The 21,911-nt window shown below is 46.6% G+C and overlaps 1 protein-coding gene across 1 annotated transcript in view; it reads left to right on the forward strand.

Moving 5' to 3' along the window:
• The first annotated feature begins 223 nt into the window (after nucleotides 1-223).
• The window catches only part of PLXNC1 (plexin C1), a 161,606-nt gene continuing 139,918 nt past the window's right edge, over nucleotides 224-21,911 (forward strand). The window contains exons 1-2 of the mRNA XM_017868395.1: nucleotides 224-1,560; nucleotides 20,978-21,118. Coding sequence (XP_017723884.1) covers nucleotides 499-1,560; nucleotides 20,978-21,118 — 1,203 coding nt within the window. The 5' untranslated portion in view covers nucleotides 224-498. The remainder of the gene's footprint in view (nucleotides 1,561-20,977; nucleotides 21,119-21,911) is intronic.

Genomic DNA, 21,911 nt, shown 5'->3' on the forward strand with positions numbered 1-21,911 from the left:
CCGAATCAAGAGGGGAGGGGAGATGGGCGTGGAGGGAGGGCGGGCAGGAGGCGGAGGGCGGAGGAGGAAGAGGATGAGGAAGGGGGCCAGTTGCATCCCACTTTCACAATGGGAAAGTGAAACGCACAAGCGCACCCAACCTCTCCAGCCCTCCCCGCCCGCCTCGCTCCTCTCCGCCCGTCCCCTCCCTTCCCCTCCGCGCCTCCCCGCGAGCGCCAGCGCTGCACACAGGAACTCTCCGGCGAAGGAGGGCGAGGAGGAAACGGTGCCGGAGCGCGCAGGGCTTGCTGCCGCCGCCGCCGCTACACAGGCTGCCGGAGCGAGCCCGCCGCGCGCCGCCCTCCCCGCTCTCCTTCCAGGGTGAGCTGCGGGGATGGGGCGGCCGCGGGAGACCCGAGCGCGCCAGGACCCCCGCCGCCGCCGCCGCCGCCGGTCTCCGTTGCCGCGCGCCTGAGCCGCCAGCCGCGCGCCCTGCCCGGGGGCGGCCCCCCCAGCCCCATGGAGGTCTCCCGGAGGAAGGCGCCGCCGCGCCCCCCGCGCCCCACAGCGCCGCTGCCCCTGCTCGCCTATCTGCTGGCACTGGCGACTCCCGGCCGGGGCGCGGACGAGCCCGTGTGGCGGTCGGAGCAAGCCATCGGAGCCATCGCAGCGAGCCGGGAGGACGGCGTGTTCGTGGCGAGCGGCAGCTGCCTGGACCAGCTGGACTACAGCCTGGAGCACAGCCTCTCGCGCCTGTACCGGGACCAAGCGGGCAACTGCACGGAGCCGGTCTCGCTGGCGCCCCCCGCGCGGCCCCGGCCCGGGAGCAGCTTCAGCAAGCTGCTGCTGCCCTACCGCGAGGGGGCGGCCGGCCTCGGAGGGCTGCTGCTCACCGGCTGGACCTTCGACCGGGGCGCCTGCGAGGTGAGGCCCCTGGGCAACCTGAGCCGCAGCTCCCTGCGCAACGGCACCGAGGTGGTGTCGTGCCACCCGCAGGGCTCGACGGCCGGCGTGGTGTACCGCGCGGGCCAGAACAACCGCTGGTACCTGGCAGTGGCCGCCACCTACGTGCTGCCTGAGCCGGAGACGGCGAGCCGCTGCAACCCCGCGGCATCCGATCACGACACCGCCATCGCGCTCAAGGACACGGAGGGGCGCAGCCTGGCCACGCAGGAGCTGGGCCGCCTCAAGCTGTGCGAGGGCGCGGGCAGCCTGCACTTCGTAGACGCCTTTCTCTGGAACGGCAGCATCTACTTCCCCTACTACCCCTACAACTACACGAGCGGCGCTGCCACCGGCTGGCCCAGCATGGCGCGCATCGCGCAGAGCACCGAGGTGCTGTTCCAGGGCCAGGCGTCGCTCGACTGCGGCCACGGCCACCCCGACGGCCGCCGCCTACTCCTCTCCTCCAGCCTAGTGGAGGCCCTGGACGTCTGGGCGGGAGTGTTCAGCGCGGCCGCGGGAGAGGGCCAGGAGCGGCGCTCCCCCACCACTACGGCGCTCTGCCTCTTCAGGATGAGTGAGATCCAGGCGCGCGCCAAGAGGGTCAGCTGGGACTTCAAGACGGCCGAGAGCCACTGCGTAAGTCCTGCCCCCGGGGCGCCGCGGGGAGTGCTGCTGCCGGGGAGCCGCCGCCGCCGCCGAGGCAGAACGAGCTGGGGGCGAGCGGCGGGGAGGGGGTAGATCCGGTTGATATTTACCAGGTCTCAGGTTCACACCGCGGGCGGCCGTCCGAAGGCTCCTCTCCGACGGTCCCCGAGACCTGGAGCACGGCCTGAGGTCCCCAAAGGGAGAGCGTAAAAAGGGGGGCGGGGAGGGTTGGAGTTAGACTGAAAACTCTAGTGGCTGCATCCCAGTGCCATCCTTCCCTATCCAAACGGGGACGCTTGTTTGGGGCTGAGTCTTCTCGCGCAGCCCCTCTTTCCCATTCCCTTCTCCAGACTTCCCTGTGCCCCTTCTGTGTAGTCCCAGCGGGCGTGTGAGTCTGACCCTCTTGGTCAACAGTTAGCAAACACAGTGCCCTCGGCAGAGAAGCCATTGAACCTAAAGGGCTCCCTGCCACACCCCAGCCTTTGTGGCCCCCTGTCTCCGCCCCCCACCGGCAACGCAAGTGCTGTGGTCTGAAGAGTTGCTAGCCCGCTCAGCGTGGAGAAATGCCAGCCTGCAAAAGAGGCTCGCGCTGGAACCGAACCCCCGGCATGACCCGGTGCGAGGGGGCGGGGCCGTGGCTCTGCTCAGGGTGCGCTGTGGTCGCCAGCCGCTGGGAGAGGTTAGGCGGGAGATGGCCTTGTGGTAAAAGCCTCATCCTAGAGGGGAGCGCAAGGGAGAGTGTTGGGGGTACTACAGACAGTTTCTGGGCTCCAGATTGCGAGACTAGATGGCGGAACTCAGAGTCACCACCCTTGGGCTGAACCAGGCAAGCGACGCAGGTTTCCCCTGGGCTCCCAGGGCAGCCACAGCTTTCATCTCGAGATTGGCATTTCTTTGACTGGAAAAGAAAGAGGCAGTTCAAGAGGGTCCAGTTGATGGGGATTATGGGCCATTGTGCACTTCTCCGGAGGCCGTTTCCCTTCCAAGGCGGCTGGCACGTCAACTCCACATATGGCTCCTGAGAGGGGAGCCTGCTGGGAGCGTCCTTTATAACTGGACAAAAAATCAAAGCGCAGAAATTAACGGCTACAGGTGTTGCCATTGTTTTGGTACAAAATGAGTCAGAGAGGAAGGGGAGAAGTCACCACTTGGAAAATGTGTTGGTACAGGGGCACGTTGGCTCCCAGGTATATTAATGTGTGTCTAGAAGGACAGTTTCCCCCACCCCCTTCTTTCTCTGCAAAGCACATCTTACCAAATATTAGCCCTATGAGCCAGGGAGAAAAAAACCAGGGGGTCTTTTACAAGGCTTCGTAGGACAGTCACTTGCTGCTTCTTCTTTGCCTGTCAAGCTGTGTGCTGGGACACACACATAATGCCTTTATTTTGTTACTGGTATAATTTTTAAAAATATGTAAAAACAGATATTTGCCTCCTAAATGACTTACTGTTGTCGTACACATATAATTTAATATTTGATTCCTGTCTTTATTAGATCTTTATAATCTAATGGTTTAAGTGTGGTAAAATCATCGTTTCCTACTTCTCTGTTGAAAGACTTGAAAGTACCCCCGAAATATTACTTTGTGTCCAGCTTTAGACACACTTGGTCTCTGGGGTTAATGACAAGCCAGCTCAGAGGCCCACAGCAGGTAATAAGGGTGGAAGTCCAAGCTTGCCATCTGACAGCTGTGTCGATGTGTGGAGCCAAAACATTTCTCTTGACTGCGTCTCTCTACCTATTGGGTCCTGGAAGACTCAGTTCCCTTCCAAACCCAGCCAGCATCTTGAATGCACTCAAAATCCACGTTTTGGCTCAATCAGGTGTTCCTGCTTGTGCCGGGATGGGGAGGGCAGTGGCAGAGGAAGTCGTGGAGCTGTTTATCCATCTTTACAGGAGCTTCTGCGAGAGAGCTGCCCCTTGGAAATCAAGCAAGGGATAAATACATGCTGCCAAAAATCTGGAACTGGAAAAATAAATAATTAAAATGAGTCCCTCCACAGCATTTCTTGCTGCTGCTATTTATCAAGAACTCCCAGTGTGCTCAGAGTTGTGTGTTCTGAAAGACAGGGTCTCTGCCCCCTGAGCTTGTCAGCCAAGTTAAATAATATACTCTGGTTCAAACAATAGCATGTCATGGCTGCACAGGTGGGAGCTTGGAGTTTTGCATTTTTTTTTTTTTTCATTTAAGTAAATTCCTTGCTGCTAGTATGCATTGAAAAGCCTTAATGGAATTGAATTTCAAGAGGAGTTTGAATGAAAAAGGGTGGTAGTTTTGATGAAAAAGCTGACAGTTTTCTAACCTATTAAATAGGTAGAGAAGATACTCAATTCAACAAATATTTGTTTGATGCGTGCTAGTGTAAGCAATGCTCTGTGCTGGGTGCCACTGATTTTGCCACTGAAAGGACAATAGCAGGTTGCAACCTTGTGTAACGGGGTCATGGGATCGGTGTGCCCCTGGCTGTCACTCAGAAGAATGATGTCATTTGATTGCATTTGTTCTGCATTTTATTTTCAGGTCCCGAATGTGATTTTGAAAAGGCATGCTGAATTACAGGTGCCTAAAACAGGAGGAGGACTTGACACACTCTAGAGGGAACCTCAATAGATTCCAACAGTGATTCCTTTAGAGCAGACACAGTAATTTTAACAGTAATCCACAGGCTGCAGGGCACAAGCGGCTGGATTCGCTTGCCTTCTTTCTCCCTCTCCTAGCTGCCTCTTATTTTCCATCTTCAATCAACCATAGGTAGAAAAGTGATGGGACTGACTGGGTTGTATTTTCCCGCTTCCTGGTTCTCTTACCTCTTATCACTGATCCTCCTCCCCTTCAGCTTCTGCTAAGGAGTAATTTACGAGATGCTTGTGCAGTGAGTGTGTACTCAGCTGTTTACACACTGGACCCTTACTTTTTCTGCCTTGCCACCAACTTTGAATCCACTTTCACAATTATAGCAGGTTAACTGCAGCTCTCAAATGTGCTAAGGCAACCGATTTCTGTAGACCCTCTCTCTAATAATCTTCTGTGATATTTTTACAGCACTTCCACATGTATTATTTCTTTTGAGCCCAGCATCAAGTCTAAGGTTGATTCTGTGAGGATCATCTCATTTTCCAGATGAGGAGGCTAAAGATCCGTTAAGCAACTTGCTCAAGATAGTGAGATAAGTGCCAGAGCCCTCCACCTTTAATCCAGGTCTTCCAATGTCTACATCTCTACTCTTCCCACCACCCCAGGACTTCTCGAACTTTCCCGTGAAGGTCCCCTATTTAAATCGGCAGCAAACAACCTCCCCTAGGATGTGGGGTTGAGGCTAGAGGGTAACCTCAGAAGGCAGTACATGCCTCTAATCTTGGGTTGTGTTTTAGAACTTCATGTGGTCTCTTTCCTTTTTTTCATTCTTTTTTATAACATACCTGTGCTTGGATTAGTATAAAATGAATGTTTTAATTATGCACAAGTTAATTAATTTGACTTCCTCCCTTTCTGAACTCTCACTACACCAATGTGATCCATAGAAAGTGTTTGTGTTCGAGTTTGTGGAATCTGATTGCTCCAGACTTGTTTGGCCACTATTGTTGGGTTCTGGGGTCACTCGTGGTTTAAACATGGCAGCCACCCCTCTGTAGACACTGAAGGTAGTATGTTTTCCTATAGTGTTGGTCCACAGGACTCTAGGTCATTCTAGTTTGTTCTCTAGTTCATTCTACCCTTTTGTAGGGAGACATACCCCCTTCTTCCACACTTACATAATTCTAAAGCCTGACATAATTTAACTGTCATGCAGACAACCACAAAATGCTCACATGCTGTCCAACAGACAGCAACCCAAGGAACATGTGTGGAGAAGTGACATCCCAGTTCCACTCGGTGATGCAGCCTGTTGACCTCAAAATCTGCAGTCTTCCTGTGATGTTTATTTCTCTTCCAGTTTCTGTTATGATTTTGTCAAGCCATTTTGCAGTCTATAGACGAGATGGTGATTTTACCCTCATATATACATATGATATGCAAAATGGATTCAAAAAGGACAATTGCAGTGACAGCACCCACTTAGAAAGAGGGGGAAAGCAATCATAGCTACTATCTACTGAATCGTTATTATGGCCAGGTTTTGTGTGAAGCAATTTACATGCCTTATTTTCTGTTGATTCTCATTCACCATATGGGGCAAGGACTGTAGTTATCATGATGATTAGAGACGAGAAAAAGTAAGGCCCAGAGAGCTTCTGTTAGGTTCCATAGCTGGAAAATAGCAGAGGATTTAGAACCTGGGTGGTCCAACTCTAGGACCTGAACTTTTAATCACCTTGTAAGTCTACATTAAGGAGCCCTATCCTATTACTATTAGTAATCATGATGGTGATGATAGAAAAGACATCCAAAGCACATGGCATTTTCTATGGGTCAAGTAGTGCTTACTCTATACACATTAACTCATGAATCCAGAGAACATTGCTATCAAGGAAATGGGATTCCCCACTTATAAATAAAGAAACCAAGGCACGAAGAGTTACATAATTATTACATGCAATAATGTGTACATGTCCACTGCCATGGACAGTCTGTCACCATGGACATTAGGTCCTGGTGTCAACCCTATCCTGTATGGAGCAAGCTAGGCCCTTACAACTGCTATGCTAAGACCAGCTTTTTGTGGACACAGGCATAGGATACAGCAGAGAATCCTTAGTTGTGAGCTGAGTTTCTAGGTTTGCATTGGTGACCACCTGAAGTTCTGACTCTGGCAGGATTGTAGTTTCTTAACTGTGAACTTCTAGACAGTGTTGGTGTTCTGAGCATGCAGTCCTATACATGATCTCAAAGGGTGTTCTCTGTTGAACCCCCCATACCTAGCATAGTACCCAGTATGTAGTTGGGACTTCAGAAATATTTGTTGAATGAATAAATGAAGGATCGTAGAGAATCGTGTTGGAAATGTTTTCAATACTCAGCAGCAACACTTTCTGGGAGTCTGGTCACCTCACACTCCCTTAACCATTGTCTTTTTCTTTTTCTTTTTTTTTCTTTTTTTTTTTGAGACAGTCTCGCTCTGTCGCCCAGGCTGGAGTGCAGTGGCCGGATCTCAGCTCACTGCAAGCTCCGCCTCCCGGGTTTACGCCATTCTCCTGCTTCAGCCTCCGGAGTAGCTGGGACTACAGGCGCCCGCCACCTCGCCCGGCTAGTTTTTTGTATTTTAGTAGAGACGGGATTTCACCGTGTTAGCCAGGATGGTCTGGATCTCCTGACCTCGTGATCCGCCCGTCTCGGCCTCCCAAAGTGCTGGGATTACAGGCTTGAGCCACTGCGCCCGGCAACCATTGTCTTTTTCTTAATGCCTGATGTGTCAGGGCCCCTTCCTTCCTTAGTTTTAGGTTACATAGTGTCCTTCACTCCTTCAGCTCTTCCCAGGTACTTCCATTCATTGGAATACCAGGCTTCTGGTGTTGCCGATCAGAGTTACTTTTGACCATGGAAACCTAACATGGTTGGAACTTCTATGGTGTAATTTTTGATTGCCTTTCAACTATGAGAGGAAAGGGCTTTATGCTGTAGGCAGTGGTCCTTAAAGTGTGGACTCTGGCCCAGCAGCGTGCACATCACTTGGGAACTTGCTAGACATGCACACTCTTGGACCCTACACCAGACTTACTAAATCAGAAGCTCTGGAGGTTGAAGTAGGACTGCCAATCTGTATTTTAGAAAGCCCTCAAAGTGATTTGAAGTCATGCTTAAGTTTAAGAACCACTGATAAGATAAAACAATTTTCCTTGTATTCCAGCTGAGGCACCTGGGATAGGTACTTGTCGCATTTTTTTTCCTTGCATTTTACTTAGGGCCATAAAAAGTAACCAACACATTTTACCACTCTGATATTCCTTATTCCCTCCTCACTGATCAAAGGCAATACCTAGAAAGCCCTTTAAAGAGTTGCCATTTTTGGGCTTAGAGTCTGAGTCTCAAAAACCTATAAGCCATAGTTTAATTAGCTCCTTCACTCTTGCATTTAACAGTTTATTTGTATTTCACTCCCAGATATGGGGGTATGTCTAGAGTCTTCTGTTGTGCTGTACGCCAGAACCAATTGCACACACCAGACATTCTCTCCAAGGGTCCGTTCTTTACAGCATCAATCCTGATACCAGTTTCTATCCTAGTCATGTACAATTGGTTGCATGGAATAAGATCTACTTGAGTAAGCTCAGATAAAGGGATGAGGGATACTGTGGACAGAAACACATGGAATTCCATGGTAATCTAGGAATAAAAGCAATACCGTGTAATGGTTGTATGCACAGTCACTGGAACCAGGGCAATTGGGACTAAAGCTACCAGTTACCAGTTGTGGGACTGTAGACAAATTATTCAACCTTTCTATGCCTCAGTTTCTTCATCTAGTAGAGATCCTCTTGGTTTCATAGGCTTATTTTCTGGATTCATGAGTTAATAAATACAGAATGAATACTACTTGACTTATAGTAAATGTTATGTCTGTGTTTACTATCATCACCATCCTTACTACTAATAGTGTTATGAAGGGCTCCTTGATATGCAGTTGGAAGGTGGTTCCACATTCAAGGCAGCTTAAAGGAGCTCAGTCAGCATCAGCAAATGATGGATGCTCCTTCCTTAGTCGCCCTGTTAACATGACTTAGCCTGGCTGCTTTGTACCATCCTCCTACCAAACGACCTCCTCTGCTTCCTCAAATATCTACTTCCTCCCACCTGAATATGCCTCGGGCCTGCCTTGATCCCCACTGTCTATCTTTTTTTTTTTTTTGGAAACACGGTCTCACTCTGTTGCCCAGGCTACAGTGCAGTGGCACAATCTCGGCTCACTGCAACTACCGCCTCCTGGATTCAAGCGATTCTCCTACCTCAGCCTCCTGAGTAGCTGCTACCTCAGGCGAGTGCTGTCACACCCAGCTAATTGGAGTAAAATCGTTTCTTAAACAATATGGTTCCTAGAGGAGAGACACTAGAATTTTTTTTTTTTTTTTTTTTTTTTTAGACAGTCTCACCCTGTCACCTAGGCTGGAGTACAGTGGCACGATCATAGCTTATTGCAGCCTCAAACTCTTGGGTTCAAGCGATCCTCGCACCTCAGCTTCCCAAGTAACTGGGACTGCAGGCACACACCACCATGCCAGGCTGATTTTTTTTATTTTTGGTAAAGATGAGGTCTTGCTGCGTTGCCCATGCTGGTCTCAATCTCCTGAGCTAAAGTAGTCCTTCCGAAGTGCTAGGATTATAGGCATAAGCCAGCACACTTGCCTCCCACTGTACGTCTTAACAGCCTGTCACCTTCTGCTTTGGCTACTAACTGGCAATGACTTTCTGTATTATGTAGTCCAAGTTGCCAGGAGAGAGATAGAGTTGAGTCCAGTTAATCTTTCACACCAGCTAAGGAGCCCGAGGTCAGTGTAGGGATTTGTCACCCTTGGGGCAGGTGCTGGCCCCTGGTCCAATTAGAAGAGGATCAAACATGCAATTGTCCCCAGCAGGCGCTGCAGGTGGATTCCCTTAGAACACGATGGCAGAAGAGCCACACCAAGACCAACACCTTGACTACAGTAGCATATGATAGTGGCAAATCTGTCTCCCTTAAAGTTTTTGGATGACCACTCCCTTCCCCAAACATGCGTTGGCACACAGATGATGAACACCGGGAAACCCCAAAGTTGACCTGGGAACAGTGTGTGGCCAGCATGGGTCTAACCTGTTTATCAAAGTGGCCCCATGGCAGTGGTTTCTTATTATGTTTTTTATGAAATGTGCTTATCATTTTTCTTAGTTTTAATTTTCTGTCTTGATGAAATGCTAATTTTTTATGTGATCACAAAAACAAATAGAACTGTGACATTCATTTTTCAGTTTCAGTGGTTGCTTTTCATGTTGGTTGAATTGTCTGTTCAATAGCTACACATAGGGCTTTCCTTAGAGAAGTTACTAGGGGGATTTGGCGGCATTTCCATCCCACCACCCTGGTCAATGCTGTTATGCAGGGGTCAGCTAACTCTGTAAAGGGCCCGATCATGAATATTTTCGGCTTTGCAGGCTACGTACAGTCTCCATCACAACTGCTCAATTCCGCTGCTGTAGTGTGAACACAGCCATGAACAATACGTAAATGAGCAGGCAGGGCTGTGTTCCATTAAAACGTTATGGACACCAAAATGTGAATTCCCTGTAATTTTCACTTGTCATGAATTATTCTTTTTTTGATTCTTTTCAACCATTTTAAAATGCAAAAGCTATTCTTAGCTCATGGGCCATTTGAAAAACAGGCAGTAAGCCAGATTTGGCCCACAGGTGGTGGTTTGTTGACTCCTGCTATTATAGAAAGAGTGAGAGTAAAACAAACCTTTCCCATACAGTCCAGTACTCATGGCAAGAGAGATGTGACCAAAAGCTGCAGTGGAAGTACCAAAAAGAGGCATTACACTCAGCCTGGGAGGATCCGGGAGGCTTTAGAGAGGTAATGCTTGAGCTATGTCTTGAAGCTGAGTGGAGAAGGCGGAGAAGGGAGTTCTAGAGGGAAGGTACAGCTTGTGCACAAGCAGGAAGTTGAGTAAAGCTGGGAACCAAAAGCAGCTCACCCTGGCTGTGGAATGTCCAGAAACAAGTGTGCAGTTCCAGATGGTGAAGGGCTTAATGAGATGGGCAAAGGTGGTTGGATTTTATCCTGATGGTTAGTCCTCTAGACTTTCCAAACCTTGCCTTTGGAGTAAATTATCAATCGGAAGCTCCATATGAGAAAAAGATTAGAAAATTATCATTAGGCAGGGAACAGTTGGCACATGCCTGTAATCCCAGCAACTTGGGTGGCCAAGGCAGGTGGATCACTTGAGCCCAGGAGTTTTGAGACTAACCTGGGCAATGTAGCAAGACCCCATCTCTACAAAATAAAATAAAATCTTAAACAGGTGTAGAGGCACATATTTGTAGTCCAGCTACTTGGGAGGCTGAGACAGGAAGATCGCTTGAGCCCAGGAGTTCAAATCCAGCCTGAACAACATAGCACGACCCTGTCTCTTGAGAAAAATTATCATTGACTTGGTTCTCTTTGTAAGACCAAGTGCTGGGAACATGGTGGTGTAGGGGGGCGGCGGTGGGGAAGCAGGGGTTGGAAGTTTCCGGAGCCCTACAACTTGCCCCACCCCATCCAGGCCTGTCCCTGAGGCATCACCAAGGAATTTCTAGAACTCTGCTGAGCAGAGTATGAAAACCGTGGCTAAGCCTGATGGAGTATAACAGCGGGATTATAAACGACACAATCTAAATGTGTTCTGGAAAGATTACTCAGAAGATAAAGTGGCTGCCGTAAGGTTGGAGGCAAAGCACCTTATTAGAAAGACTATCATTTGTTCAAATACTTTCTTGAGCTCCTATTATGTGCCAAGCAGTGTGTGGAGATATTCATATCAGTGGTAAATAGGGCAGATGATAAACATTTAGCAAATTAATAGTTACTTTTACATTAAGATGATAGCTAAAATTTACAGCGCACCTACTGTACGTCATTATTCTAAGCACTTTACCAATATTAACTCATTTAATCCTCACTGTAACTTTACAGAATGGGCTGTATTATTACTTCCATTTTAAAGGTGAAGAAACGGAGGCACTTCACTAAGCGGGTGATGTAGCTGAGGCATTTGGGGTTGCTGGTGTTGGGGTAAGTTCTCTTTAAGGAGGCCGAATTGACACCAGGAAGATAATAAAGGCCAGTTACAGGTTTCCCATGCAGAACTGGGAGGAGCACTGCTGGCAGACTGGAGGGCACGTGCAAGGACTCAAAGATGGAACAACCTGGTCTTGGTGGTTGTGGAGAGCAAAATGCTAGTGTGGTTGAGGCTAGGGAGGTAGAGGGGAGAGTACGAGGGGAGGAGGCTGGAGAAGGAAGCAGCAGGCCTAGCCTACAGGCCTCCTTGGCAATGGGAAGGAGATTAGATTTTCTTCTCCGAGCACAGGAGAGCCTTTGAAGGGAAGTGAAATGATTGGATTTGAATTCCTAAATAACAGCTGCCCTGTGGGGAATGGATGAGAGATTGGCCACAGTAGAAGAAGGAAAACCTGCAGGAGGCTCTTGCAGTAGTCCAGGCAAGAAATAATGTCACCTTGGCCATGAGCAGTGGTGACAAATATGGAGAGAAACAGATGGATTTTGTTTATTGCAATCATTCAACTGAGGAACATTGAAGAGCTGAACTGAGGTTGGAGCAGTGAGGATGGAGAGGAGGGATGAAGTGAAATAGGTTTTTAAGACGTGAAGGACCAATTAGAGGATGAGTGTAATTTTTGTTGGTTTTTAGATGCCTTGGGACATCCAGGAAGAGTTTCTAAGTAGCGAGTTGGCAATTAAGTTAGGAGTCAGGGATCCGCTCCATAAACCTTACAGCGTGCCAGGCCCTGTGTCGGGCCCCACACATCCCTGTTTGGGCTATACATGCACTGTGGGGAGTGGGCAGGTCTAGCTCCTCTTTCTTTCCTAGGCATCTATCGGGCTGGCTAACACATGGTGAGTGAGCCCTCAGTAAGTGTTTCTGGAACTGGAAAGAAGGTACTCTTCATCTGGTGAAGAAGAAGATAGTGATTATAGAATGGTGAGATGAGTGTGTCCAAGAGGAGTTGACACTGGGGCTCTGTTCTGAGGAAGAGTAAAAGCTGGGCAGCGACAGTGAAGGGTATTTCCTTTTGACTCCCTTCCCAATGAGCCAGGATTCCTCGTCATCCCCTATCTCTCTGCAACCTGATTGAGGAAGTGTGTTACCTAACACACCAGCTGTTCCTGATCATCACCCCTTGGTCTTCTCCTGAGGCTCCTTTCTCCATCATTGACCCCTTTTAAAAATTGGATTCCAAGCGCAAAGCCTTGCTTCTCTGAGGCAATAGAGGAGGAAATAGCCTAGAGCAGCTGGGGGCTGTAGGTGTCACCTAGTGTCAGCCCCCGCACTTAGCAATATCTTTCTTCCTAACGCTGCAGAGCTCTTGTGTTGTAGACCTCTAATGCAGCCTGTAGACACCTTGACAGAATAATGTTTTTTAATGCATAAAATAAAAACATTGGATTGCAAACTAGACACAATATATTAATAAAACCTTGGATTGCAAAATAGATGCAATATATTAATATATCGATCTATCAAAATGTTTATTCAATTTCAGGTGTAGTAATATATCTTAACACATTCAATAGCAAGATCTAGAGGCAGTAACTACCATAATTTCAAAGGAGAGATGAGCATAAATGATACTTTGAGATATCTGCAACAACTATCAAATACTATGAAAATAGCTGATTTATTTTGGTGACAAAGTCACAGGTTCAGTAAATACTGCTGTGGCCTGAATCCGTGATTAAAGGAAATGCTAAGTTCCAGTTAGAGCTCCCTAGAATAAAGATTTTTTTTTCATGCAGTTTCATGGATTCCCTGAATTCTGTTCACGAACTGTGGATATCAGTGGAGCCCCACTCGAACCATTCATTTCGATTACCAAGTGTTTCAGAAACCAGTGACATGAAATGCAAAGTGTTGCATTTTATTTCAAAACTCATTTGATTGGTTTATTTTGACAATAGGGAGTTTGTTCCCATCTGTATTTTACAGATCAAGTACTTGGTCAACAGCAAGTGCTCCATAAATAATAGGTGGATGAGTGGATGGGTGGGCGGATGAGTGGCTGGGTGGGTAGAGAAAACTCAGAAAGGATAAATGACTGTCTAAACACTTACAGCTCATAAGTAATAGAGCTTGAACTTGAAACCACATATTTTTTACTCTAAATCACTTGTTCTTTCTACTCTTCCATGCTACCATCAGCTACTTTTATTTGAAAGAACACAATGACAGGGCGTGTTCTTCAAAATATGCTATTTGAATCATGGGAAAGGACAATCCTATTATTATTTGCTTTGGTCAGAGCACACCTAAAGTACTCTGTTTACTTCTTAGGGGCACATTTTAAGTACACTGAATCTGTTGACTCTTCATGTACTGAGATGGCGAGAGACCCAGAAACTGTCTCTTACAAGCTGTCAATGAGCTATGGATGTGAAATTCAGAGAAGGCCAATTTACATGGTAATGGGAGGTCTGGGGTGGTTTTCTATTGCTCCCCAAGGCAGAACCAAGGCCCAGTATTTACAAGGGACAAGTTTTGGCTCAATTAAAGAACTCAGTAATGATTAGGCCTACTTATTAATGTATCATAGTGGCCTGATGAGATATTGACTGAAAGTATTCAAACATTGACCCTGTTTTTATTTATCCCTTCGATAAGCATTTATTGACAACCTACTCCATGTCAGATGCTGAGGTGGATGCTGCATTCAAAGTGTAGAATACAATACTATTGGAGATAGTCGATCTTATAAAGATGGAGTCTACTGGGAGACAGTGAGTAAGTTTTTAAAAACAATAGTTATTAATAAGTATTTTGAAGGAAATAAATGGAGTGCTATGATTCAGAAGAAAAACTGAGGTAGGAACAGAAGAGCTATGGTCATGTGTCCATGAGTAGGTGACATTCGACTTGAAACCTGACAGATTGAAAAAAGCCAGCCTACAAGGGAGTGAAGGGGGGTGGGGCTAGAAGAAGTAGCAAGTGCAAAGGCCCCGAGGCAGACTTTTGTGTCCAAGAGTCTGAAAGAAATCAGCTGGACTTGGGGAGCAGAAGCAGAGTGCAGGAGAATAATGGCAAGGAATGGGTGTGAAGACATCATCAGGAACCAGCCCAGGGAGAGCCTGGGGAGGCATATGGATGCAGTTCTCAGTATCATGATGGGAAGCCATTGGAGAATTTTAGTCCAGGGAGTAACAGGACCTGTTTCATATTTTAAAAGATCACTTTGGCTACTGGACAGAGAATAGATTGAAAGTTAAAAGGGAGACACCAAGATACTCTTGCACTAGATCGGGAGGGGAATGAATGGATGCTTAGGCCGAATACAGCCTGTAGAGATAGAGAAGGTGAATTTGAGATTATTGGGAAATTCAACTGAGATTTTTAATGTATTGAATGTGGGGAGTGACAGAAAAAGAAGAGTCGAGGGTGATTAGTGGTGTGGTTGACCATGATGGGGAGCAGGGCCAGAGGGAAGTCTGTGTAACCATTTGTCAGCAACTCTGAAACCATGTCACAGATTTCAGTGGTTCTTAACAGGGGATGATGACATTTACTTAGGGGATGTTCAGAAATATTGGGGAGGGGACTTTCACAGTAGTCAACATAATGGAGGGCACTACTTTGTGGACAGGAGTCAGGAATGCTAAAAGTCCCACATCACACAGGACGGCTCCCATAATGAGGAGCCATCCTATGTAGAATGCCAGTCATTTCCTCCTGGAAAAGCATTGGTGGACTGAATCTCTTTCAATTCTAAGAAACTAGGGCCGGGCACGGTAGCTCACGCCTGTAATGCCCACACTTTGGGAAGCCAGGGTGGGCGGATCATGAGGTCAGGAGTTCAAGACCAGCGTGGCCAACATAGTGAAACCCTGTCTCTACTAAAAATACAAAAATTAGCCAGGCATGGTGGTGCCTGACTGTAGCTACTTGGGAGGCTGAGACAGGAGAATTGCTTGAACCCGGGAGTCGGAGGTTGCAGTGAGCTGAGATTGTGCCACTGCACTCCAAACTGGGTGACACAGTGAGACTCTGTCTTAAAAAAAAAAAAAAAAGAATCTAGGAAAATGCAGTTTTCACACTCTCTGCCATTCATATCTTTTTTGTGAATTATTTGAGTCAGGTCATCATTTTATAAGTAATTAACTGAAATTAGCCATAGGGAGGAGAAGGAGATTTGGTGGGGGTGGGGAAGGGACATAAAGCAGGAAGAAGGAAGGATGAATCTTGGAGAGTGGGACTTTGGTGGTGGGTCAGCTTGGGTGGCTGGGGACACTGGGGCCCGTAGAGGGAGGGGATAGGGTAGAAGGTGGTGAAATACAAGCTTCACCACCTTGCGTGCTTCCTACGGCTGTGCTGCACACCAACCATGCTTGCCTGGTCTAGAGGCTGCCCAGCTGTGTCCCTAAGCACACTTTAAACCTCTCCTTTTGATCATTTGAGTCCCCAGTGTAAATTCTTCCTTCAGGCAATGAGAGAGCTGCCATAACTTAGTCAGATCCTGGTCAACACTGTATACACGAGAATGGAGAAAAGCAACCCGAGCCTTCCTGGCTAATAAAATCACTGTCCGACTTGGGCAAATAGTTGTCCTTTCCATCTCCCTAGCTGGATAAAAATAATCTAATTATTTTCAAACACATGATTTCATCTGGACCTCACAACAACACTGAGAGGCAGGGCATGTGGTATTATTGGGTCCATTTTACAGATACAGTCACTGAGGTTCAGGAGACTTAACTTGCTGGAATCAAGCAGTCTATAAGGCACAGAGCAGGGGCCAGAACTTGGGTGCAGGGCTCCTTCAGAGGTTTCCTAATGGCAAGTGGGCCCCTTGGGGAGTAACAGAAAATGATGAAACTGCTTCAAAACAAATGGATCCCAAATGGAACAGAATATAAAATTAACTGCCCAAGAAAGGCATTTTATCGTGTACAAGAAATTGATCGGTACCCAGTTGGTATTTCCTCCCACCTGGTAAGGTAAAATCACCATACAGTAATCCTTTTTAGCACCTTGGGGGTAAAACACTTGACTCTTGCTGGGTGCCCAGCTCTGGAGGCCCCAGTTTTGTGCCCCTTCCCTCCCGATGATGCTGCAAAAGCTGGAGCACCCTGCCTGAACCTCGATGAGCTGGGCCATCTTTCACATGGTAGAGGCAGGGCCAAGCTGTGGCTCAATTCTAGAGGGTGCCTTTCACACCCTGGAATGCATGACTGGCACCCCATGGAGCTGTGCAGGGCACAATGGGGCAGTGTTTATTGTCCATGAAAAATCGTATGAAGCAGCTGCAAAGAAGTCTAATTGTTTTCCTGGTAATATGCCCATGACTCCCTGCACACACACACACACACACATACACAAACACACACACACCTCTTCTCAGGAGCTTTGGTCCCAGTTTGCTATATCAGGCCCAAAGCTCTTTCTCTCTTTCAGCCCAAACATCATTTGAGCCAAGGTAGCTTTCTCCTCCAACTGAGAAAAGTTCCCCTCTTAGAACCGGCAAACGTGTAGGCGTGACGTTGTGCTTAGACATGGCAGGAAGGAGAAGCAGAGTGACAACTCTGAGGGAACCAAGAAAGCCCAAAGGGGAGACAAGGTTTAGAGTGAAATCAAGATTGGATTTTGTCATGAAAGGCAGAACTGGCAAAAGCATCATTACAAGGCATTAACCTTGTTACACATAGACGAACAAGCAGAGGCTGGGATTCAGAAATAAATTACACGTAATAAACTAGACAGAATAGGCTGAGAGCAACATTAGCGATTATGCCCTAAGGGGAGAGAAGGGCAAGATAGAAAATAGGCCGGAAAAAAAGAGAGAAAGAATAATCTCTGGACACAGGGGGCTGACTGCGCTGTTTCCCCCCGTCTTCTTCCTGGCTCCCTGGGTATTAACCTCACTTTTGTGAGGACGTTTCTCTGGAGCCTGTCTTTCTTTTGTTTTCATTTGCCGCAATAAGCATAAGAAAGCCATTCAAAGGGTTCCTTTTCCCATTCACAGGGACCTGTCCATTTCTGTTTGTTTCCAGCACAAAAGAATCCATTTCCATTCAGCCAGAGCAGCCCCTAGAGTTTTCATGAGGTCCAAGCCTCCTCTCCTATTTTCTTCCAGGCTCGCTGTTGTAATTGGCTACAAAATCCTGACTGTGGCCAGGGTCTTCCAGGCTGGTGAGAGGAACAAGCACTTGTCCACGTCATGGTCCCTGCAGCTGAGGAAGAACTGCACTTTAGTGTCTGCTCCAACAAGTTGCGATTGTCATTTCTTAAACAGTGACTTGCTTTTGGTTCCAAGTAGCAGAAAACCCAACTGACGGTGGCTTAAACCATGGCAACTATTGTTAACTTAGTCAAGTGTTTAAAAGTTGGAGGTCTGTGGCTCAGTGGTGTCTCTAGGAACGTAGAATCTCTTTTCTTTTCCCTGCACCAATCGTAGCATGTTTCTTTCTGTCCTTCATCTTGAATCTCATGGAAACAGAATAGTTGCCACGAGTCTACACATGATGAGATAACACAACTGTATTCCAGAGGAAGTGAGGGAAGAGGGCAAACGGGTTCTCCTCAAGAGCCTTCTGTTATCAAGGAGGAAACTTATTCCCAGAAATCCTTCCAGTGGACTTCTTACATTTCCCTGCCCAGGACTGGGCCACATGGCCACCCTCAGCTCTCAGGGTTAGGAAAGTCAGTGTCTGGCGATAGGGAATGGAGTTGCCATTTGGCTTGGCCCAGTGATAGCTTCCACCAGGCTTGGGTTCATTGCTATCTGAACAAAATTAGGGTTCTTCCTGGCAAAGAGGAAATAACTGCCATGGGTGTGACAGTAACTTTTTAAATGAAGTAATGATAGCAAGCATGGGTTTTGTGTTGCTGTGTGCCAAACACTGTTCTAAGCTTTAGTGAGGCTTACGCACAAACTCATTCAGTCCTCATAAAAAGTCTGTGGCATAAAAAGTCTGTGCTCTTATCATTTCACCATATAGAGGAGGAAACTGAGTCACAGAGAGATTAAATCACATGTACAAAATTACTTAGCTAAGAGTGACAGAGCCAGGAGTCAAACTTAGGTGGTCTGGCTGGCTCTCTATGCTATACTGCTTTCATTAGGTAACATGATAAAATACTTCAAGTAGCACACAGTAAGTATTAATACATGTTAGCTGGTATTGTTATTATTATTACTATTATCATATCTTTTTCGTAACCGCCCTGCCAATCAGACACATCAGCCTTATTAGATAGTTTAGAAAACTAACCCCTAACAGGGTTAAATTAATTGCCCAGGTCACACAGTGAGTGAGAGAACCAAGCTTAAATGTCAGCGAGTGCCAGGTGTTCTCTCAAGTTTGAGAATGTTGATTTAATGGCTGCACCACTTACCTATTACTTTTTTTTAAGGTAGGGTCTCACTTTGTTGTCCAGGCTGGAGTGCAGTGGTTCAATCATAGCTCACTGTAACCCGAAGCTCCTGGACTCAAGCGATCCACCTGTCTCAGCCTCCTAAATAGGTGGGACAACAAATGTGTGCCACACACCTGGCTAATTTTTCATTTCTATAGAGATGGGGGTCTTGCTATGTTGCCCAGGCCGGTCTCCACTCTTGGCCTCAAGCGATCCTCTTGCCTCAGTTACCTATACTATTGATCCCGGACTTACTTTGAAAAAACTACAATTGTTGAGGGCAGCCAGAAATCAGAGAAGGACACCGGGAAAGGTTAGATGGTAATTTGGGATGGATTTCTCCTTGTTCCCTTTCAGCTTTTGAGCTGCCTCTGGTTTCTTGGAGCCAGTCTTTCACAAACAGGATCTCTCATCCCACCTCAGGAAAGACTACCCATGGTTCTTGGTGAATTAGAACAGGTACAGTATTAAGCACCTACTGTATACCAGACCTAGATGTACACTGTCCCATCTGGTCCTTGTGGATAATCTGCAGTCCACATCCATTACTTTTTCTGTGTTGTGAGATGAAGGGAGTGGAGTCCTCTAGCCAGAAATAGTGGTATTAGAACATTCTGGATACCCAGGCAGAGATGATGCCCTATTCTCCACGTTAGCCTCTCTGCAGTGCTCAGATATTTAATAAAAATAACAGGCATGGTCAGCTGGTCTTACATTTGAACAATTCTGGATTTATTTTAAAGCAAGATGTGTGGCATGGTTTTACTTATTTTTTTAATCCTAGAGGTCATCCGACTTTTCTTTTTCTGCTCATGGTCATGAGGCTTCCTTATCTAAACAGTGATCTATTGTTCCAATCCTTAGACCCACAGAGAATTTTTTTTCCTTAACTTCAATTTTCACAGGACAGCTCCTCATCTTCCCATATTGCATGAAAAGTATCTTTCAACAAGAAAGAAAAAAAAACCTCTAATGAGCTTTCCCCAAATCTTCTTAAACCGAGTTCACTATAGAATATTTTATGCAAAAACGTCGCCTTCTCTTAGGTTACGACATCTTTTCCTTGAAAAGTGATCAGGACATTGGACAAATCCTGGCTAGCTTATCTTTTCCTTGCAGCGCAACTGCAACAAAGAAATATAGACGGCACTTTAAAGGCTTCAGAAATCAATTTAGCCCATAATCCATTTAGTTTAGATGTTAATGAAACTTGGTGGGTTTAAAAATAATGAATATTTAATAAGACATAAATCGAAAGATGTAAACACTGTTGGCAATAATATAATGAAGTTAATAAGTCTTAGCCTCTGCGTGGCTACCTCCCCTCCCCAGATAGGGCGATTTTTAGGAGTTGCTGTGTTGCTTACTGAAGTTCGCTGGCTGCAACTTCAACGTGCCTTTAAAAACCTTAGTACAGTTGGGAACTGAGCTCTGGCAGATAAAGTGTGCTATCACACTGTGTTCAGTAGCTGCAGACAGCAACGGCTCTTCCTAGCTCCATATCTTCCAGAGATTTGTGTAACAAACTCAGTTTCCTGTCGTTGAAGGCAGGACGCAGCATAAAGCACTTCATTCCTTTTAAACAAAAAAGAAAAAGACATTTTGGTCAACACTCTGTCTGCTCTGGGTTTAAAGAGGGGCTTTATTTAATGATCAGGACCAAGCATGTGATTACATGTGCTCAGAGCCTCAGACAATTTAAATGCCTTCAGCTTGGGAGTTAGACTTTTTGTTTTCCCCTTTAAAAGCATAGCACCAGGGCCAGCCCTTCGACTTGGTTCCTCCTTAGCTCTGTGGCTCGATCCTATCCATCGTCCATGACTGTGTCTGCCTTTTCACCCCCCAAGTTAGCTACCCTGTCTTCAGGCTTCCTGTGGTCCCTTTTGGTAAATCTAGAATCACTCCTTTCTGCCGTCACACCCAATAGGATCGTCCGTGTCACATCTTGGGAAATGTTTGTGTTTAACCTCACAGAAACCAACGCCTAGCTAAAATGAATTGGCGGCAGGATTTTGAAAACAGCCAAGTATGAGATAGTCTGCCTCCCAATTCAGCGGTGGGCTGTCTCTTGGCACTAAAGTGGAATTCAGCTTCATATATCAGCTGGGGGGTGTTAAATAGATGGCCAGCTCGCTTTGGCATTCAATACCTGTTCATACACAGTAAACAGGGGCTTTCTTTGGTTGGGCAGGTATGGTGATTTTGCAAGGTAATGAAAGGTTGCTCTCGGGGAATCTTGTCTAAGAAAATATATGTGGGGCCCAGAAGTGGGATCCTGCCTAGGAGGACATGAGTGACATTTTATCAGTATAATGAGAAGTATCATTGTTAAAAACTATTATTATTTTTTTGTGCGTTTGTGTGCATGTTCAGAAAGAAGGGGATCAACCTGAAAGAGTCCAACCAATCGCATCATCTACCTTGATCCATTCCGACCTGACATCCGTTTATGGCACCGTGGTAATGAACAGGACTGTTTTATTCTTGGGGACTGGAGATGGCCAGTTACTTAAGGTTGGTTTTCTGTGCCTTCTTCAAATGTCTATTTTAATAGTGATATTTTGTGCTTTAAAAAAAAATTTTTTTTAATGCTTCTGGGTTATCCATGAGACCAAACCAAGAACTTTGTGAACTCCTTAAAGACCCCCAGAAATGGCCTGGAAGAAAATCTGGAATTCTGTATGTAAGAACGCCCCATAGCCATGTAATGAAGTATCAGCTACCTTGCTGCCCAGGAGTGTGCCAAGATATTTTTCCTTCCTTACTCATAAGCCACCTGGGTGAGGTAAATGGAGGTCTGGTCCCTACCCCAACCCTGACTCACCTTCCCAAGACATGTAACCTTTTAGTTCTAGCTCCTTTATCATGGAAATGGACAAAGCACCTGATTTCTCACAACTTGAAAGAGAGTAGAGATTATAGGGCTTGAAAAGAATTAAAAACAGGTGTTCCTTCCCTCCAGCCCACTTACCACCCACAGAGGGGGTTTGTTTTCTGCCCTTTGTACCCACATACACCACAGAGAGGTTAGAGATCTAAAATCCTTTGAGACTCCTCTTGACTTTTATCTCAGAGGACTATTTTTTCCCCACTGTATGGATATACCCTGGTCAAGTGCAGGTTTTTATTCACTGATGAGAGGGAAGAGGGCAGGAGGAGAAAATAAAATCAGAGATACCAAATGACTTGTCTGAAGTTATCTAGCGGTCATCTTATCAATGTCATCAGCAAACATGTATTGAAGACCCTCTGTGTTCTCCAGCAACATTCATGGTTGGGAACTGCACCATTTCTATGACTAAAGACT

This window comes from Rhinopithecus bieti, unplaced genomic scaffold (genome assembly GCF_001698545.2).
Source record: "Rhinopithecus bieti isolate Rb0 unplaced genomic scaffold, ASM169854v2 scaffold_2453, whole genome shotgun sequence".
Lineage (NCBI taxonomy): Eukaryota > Metazoa > Chordata > Mammalia > Primates > Cercopithecidae > Rhinopithecus > Rhinopithecus bieti.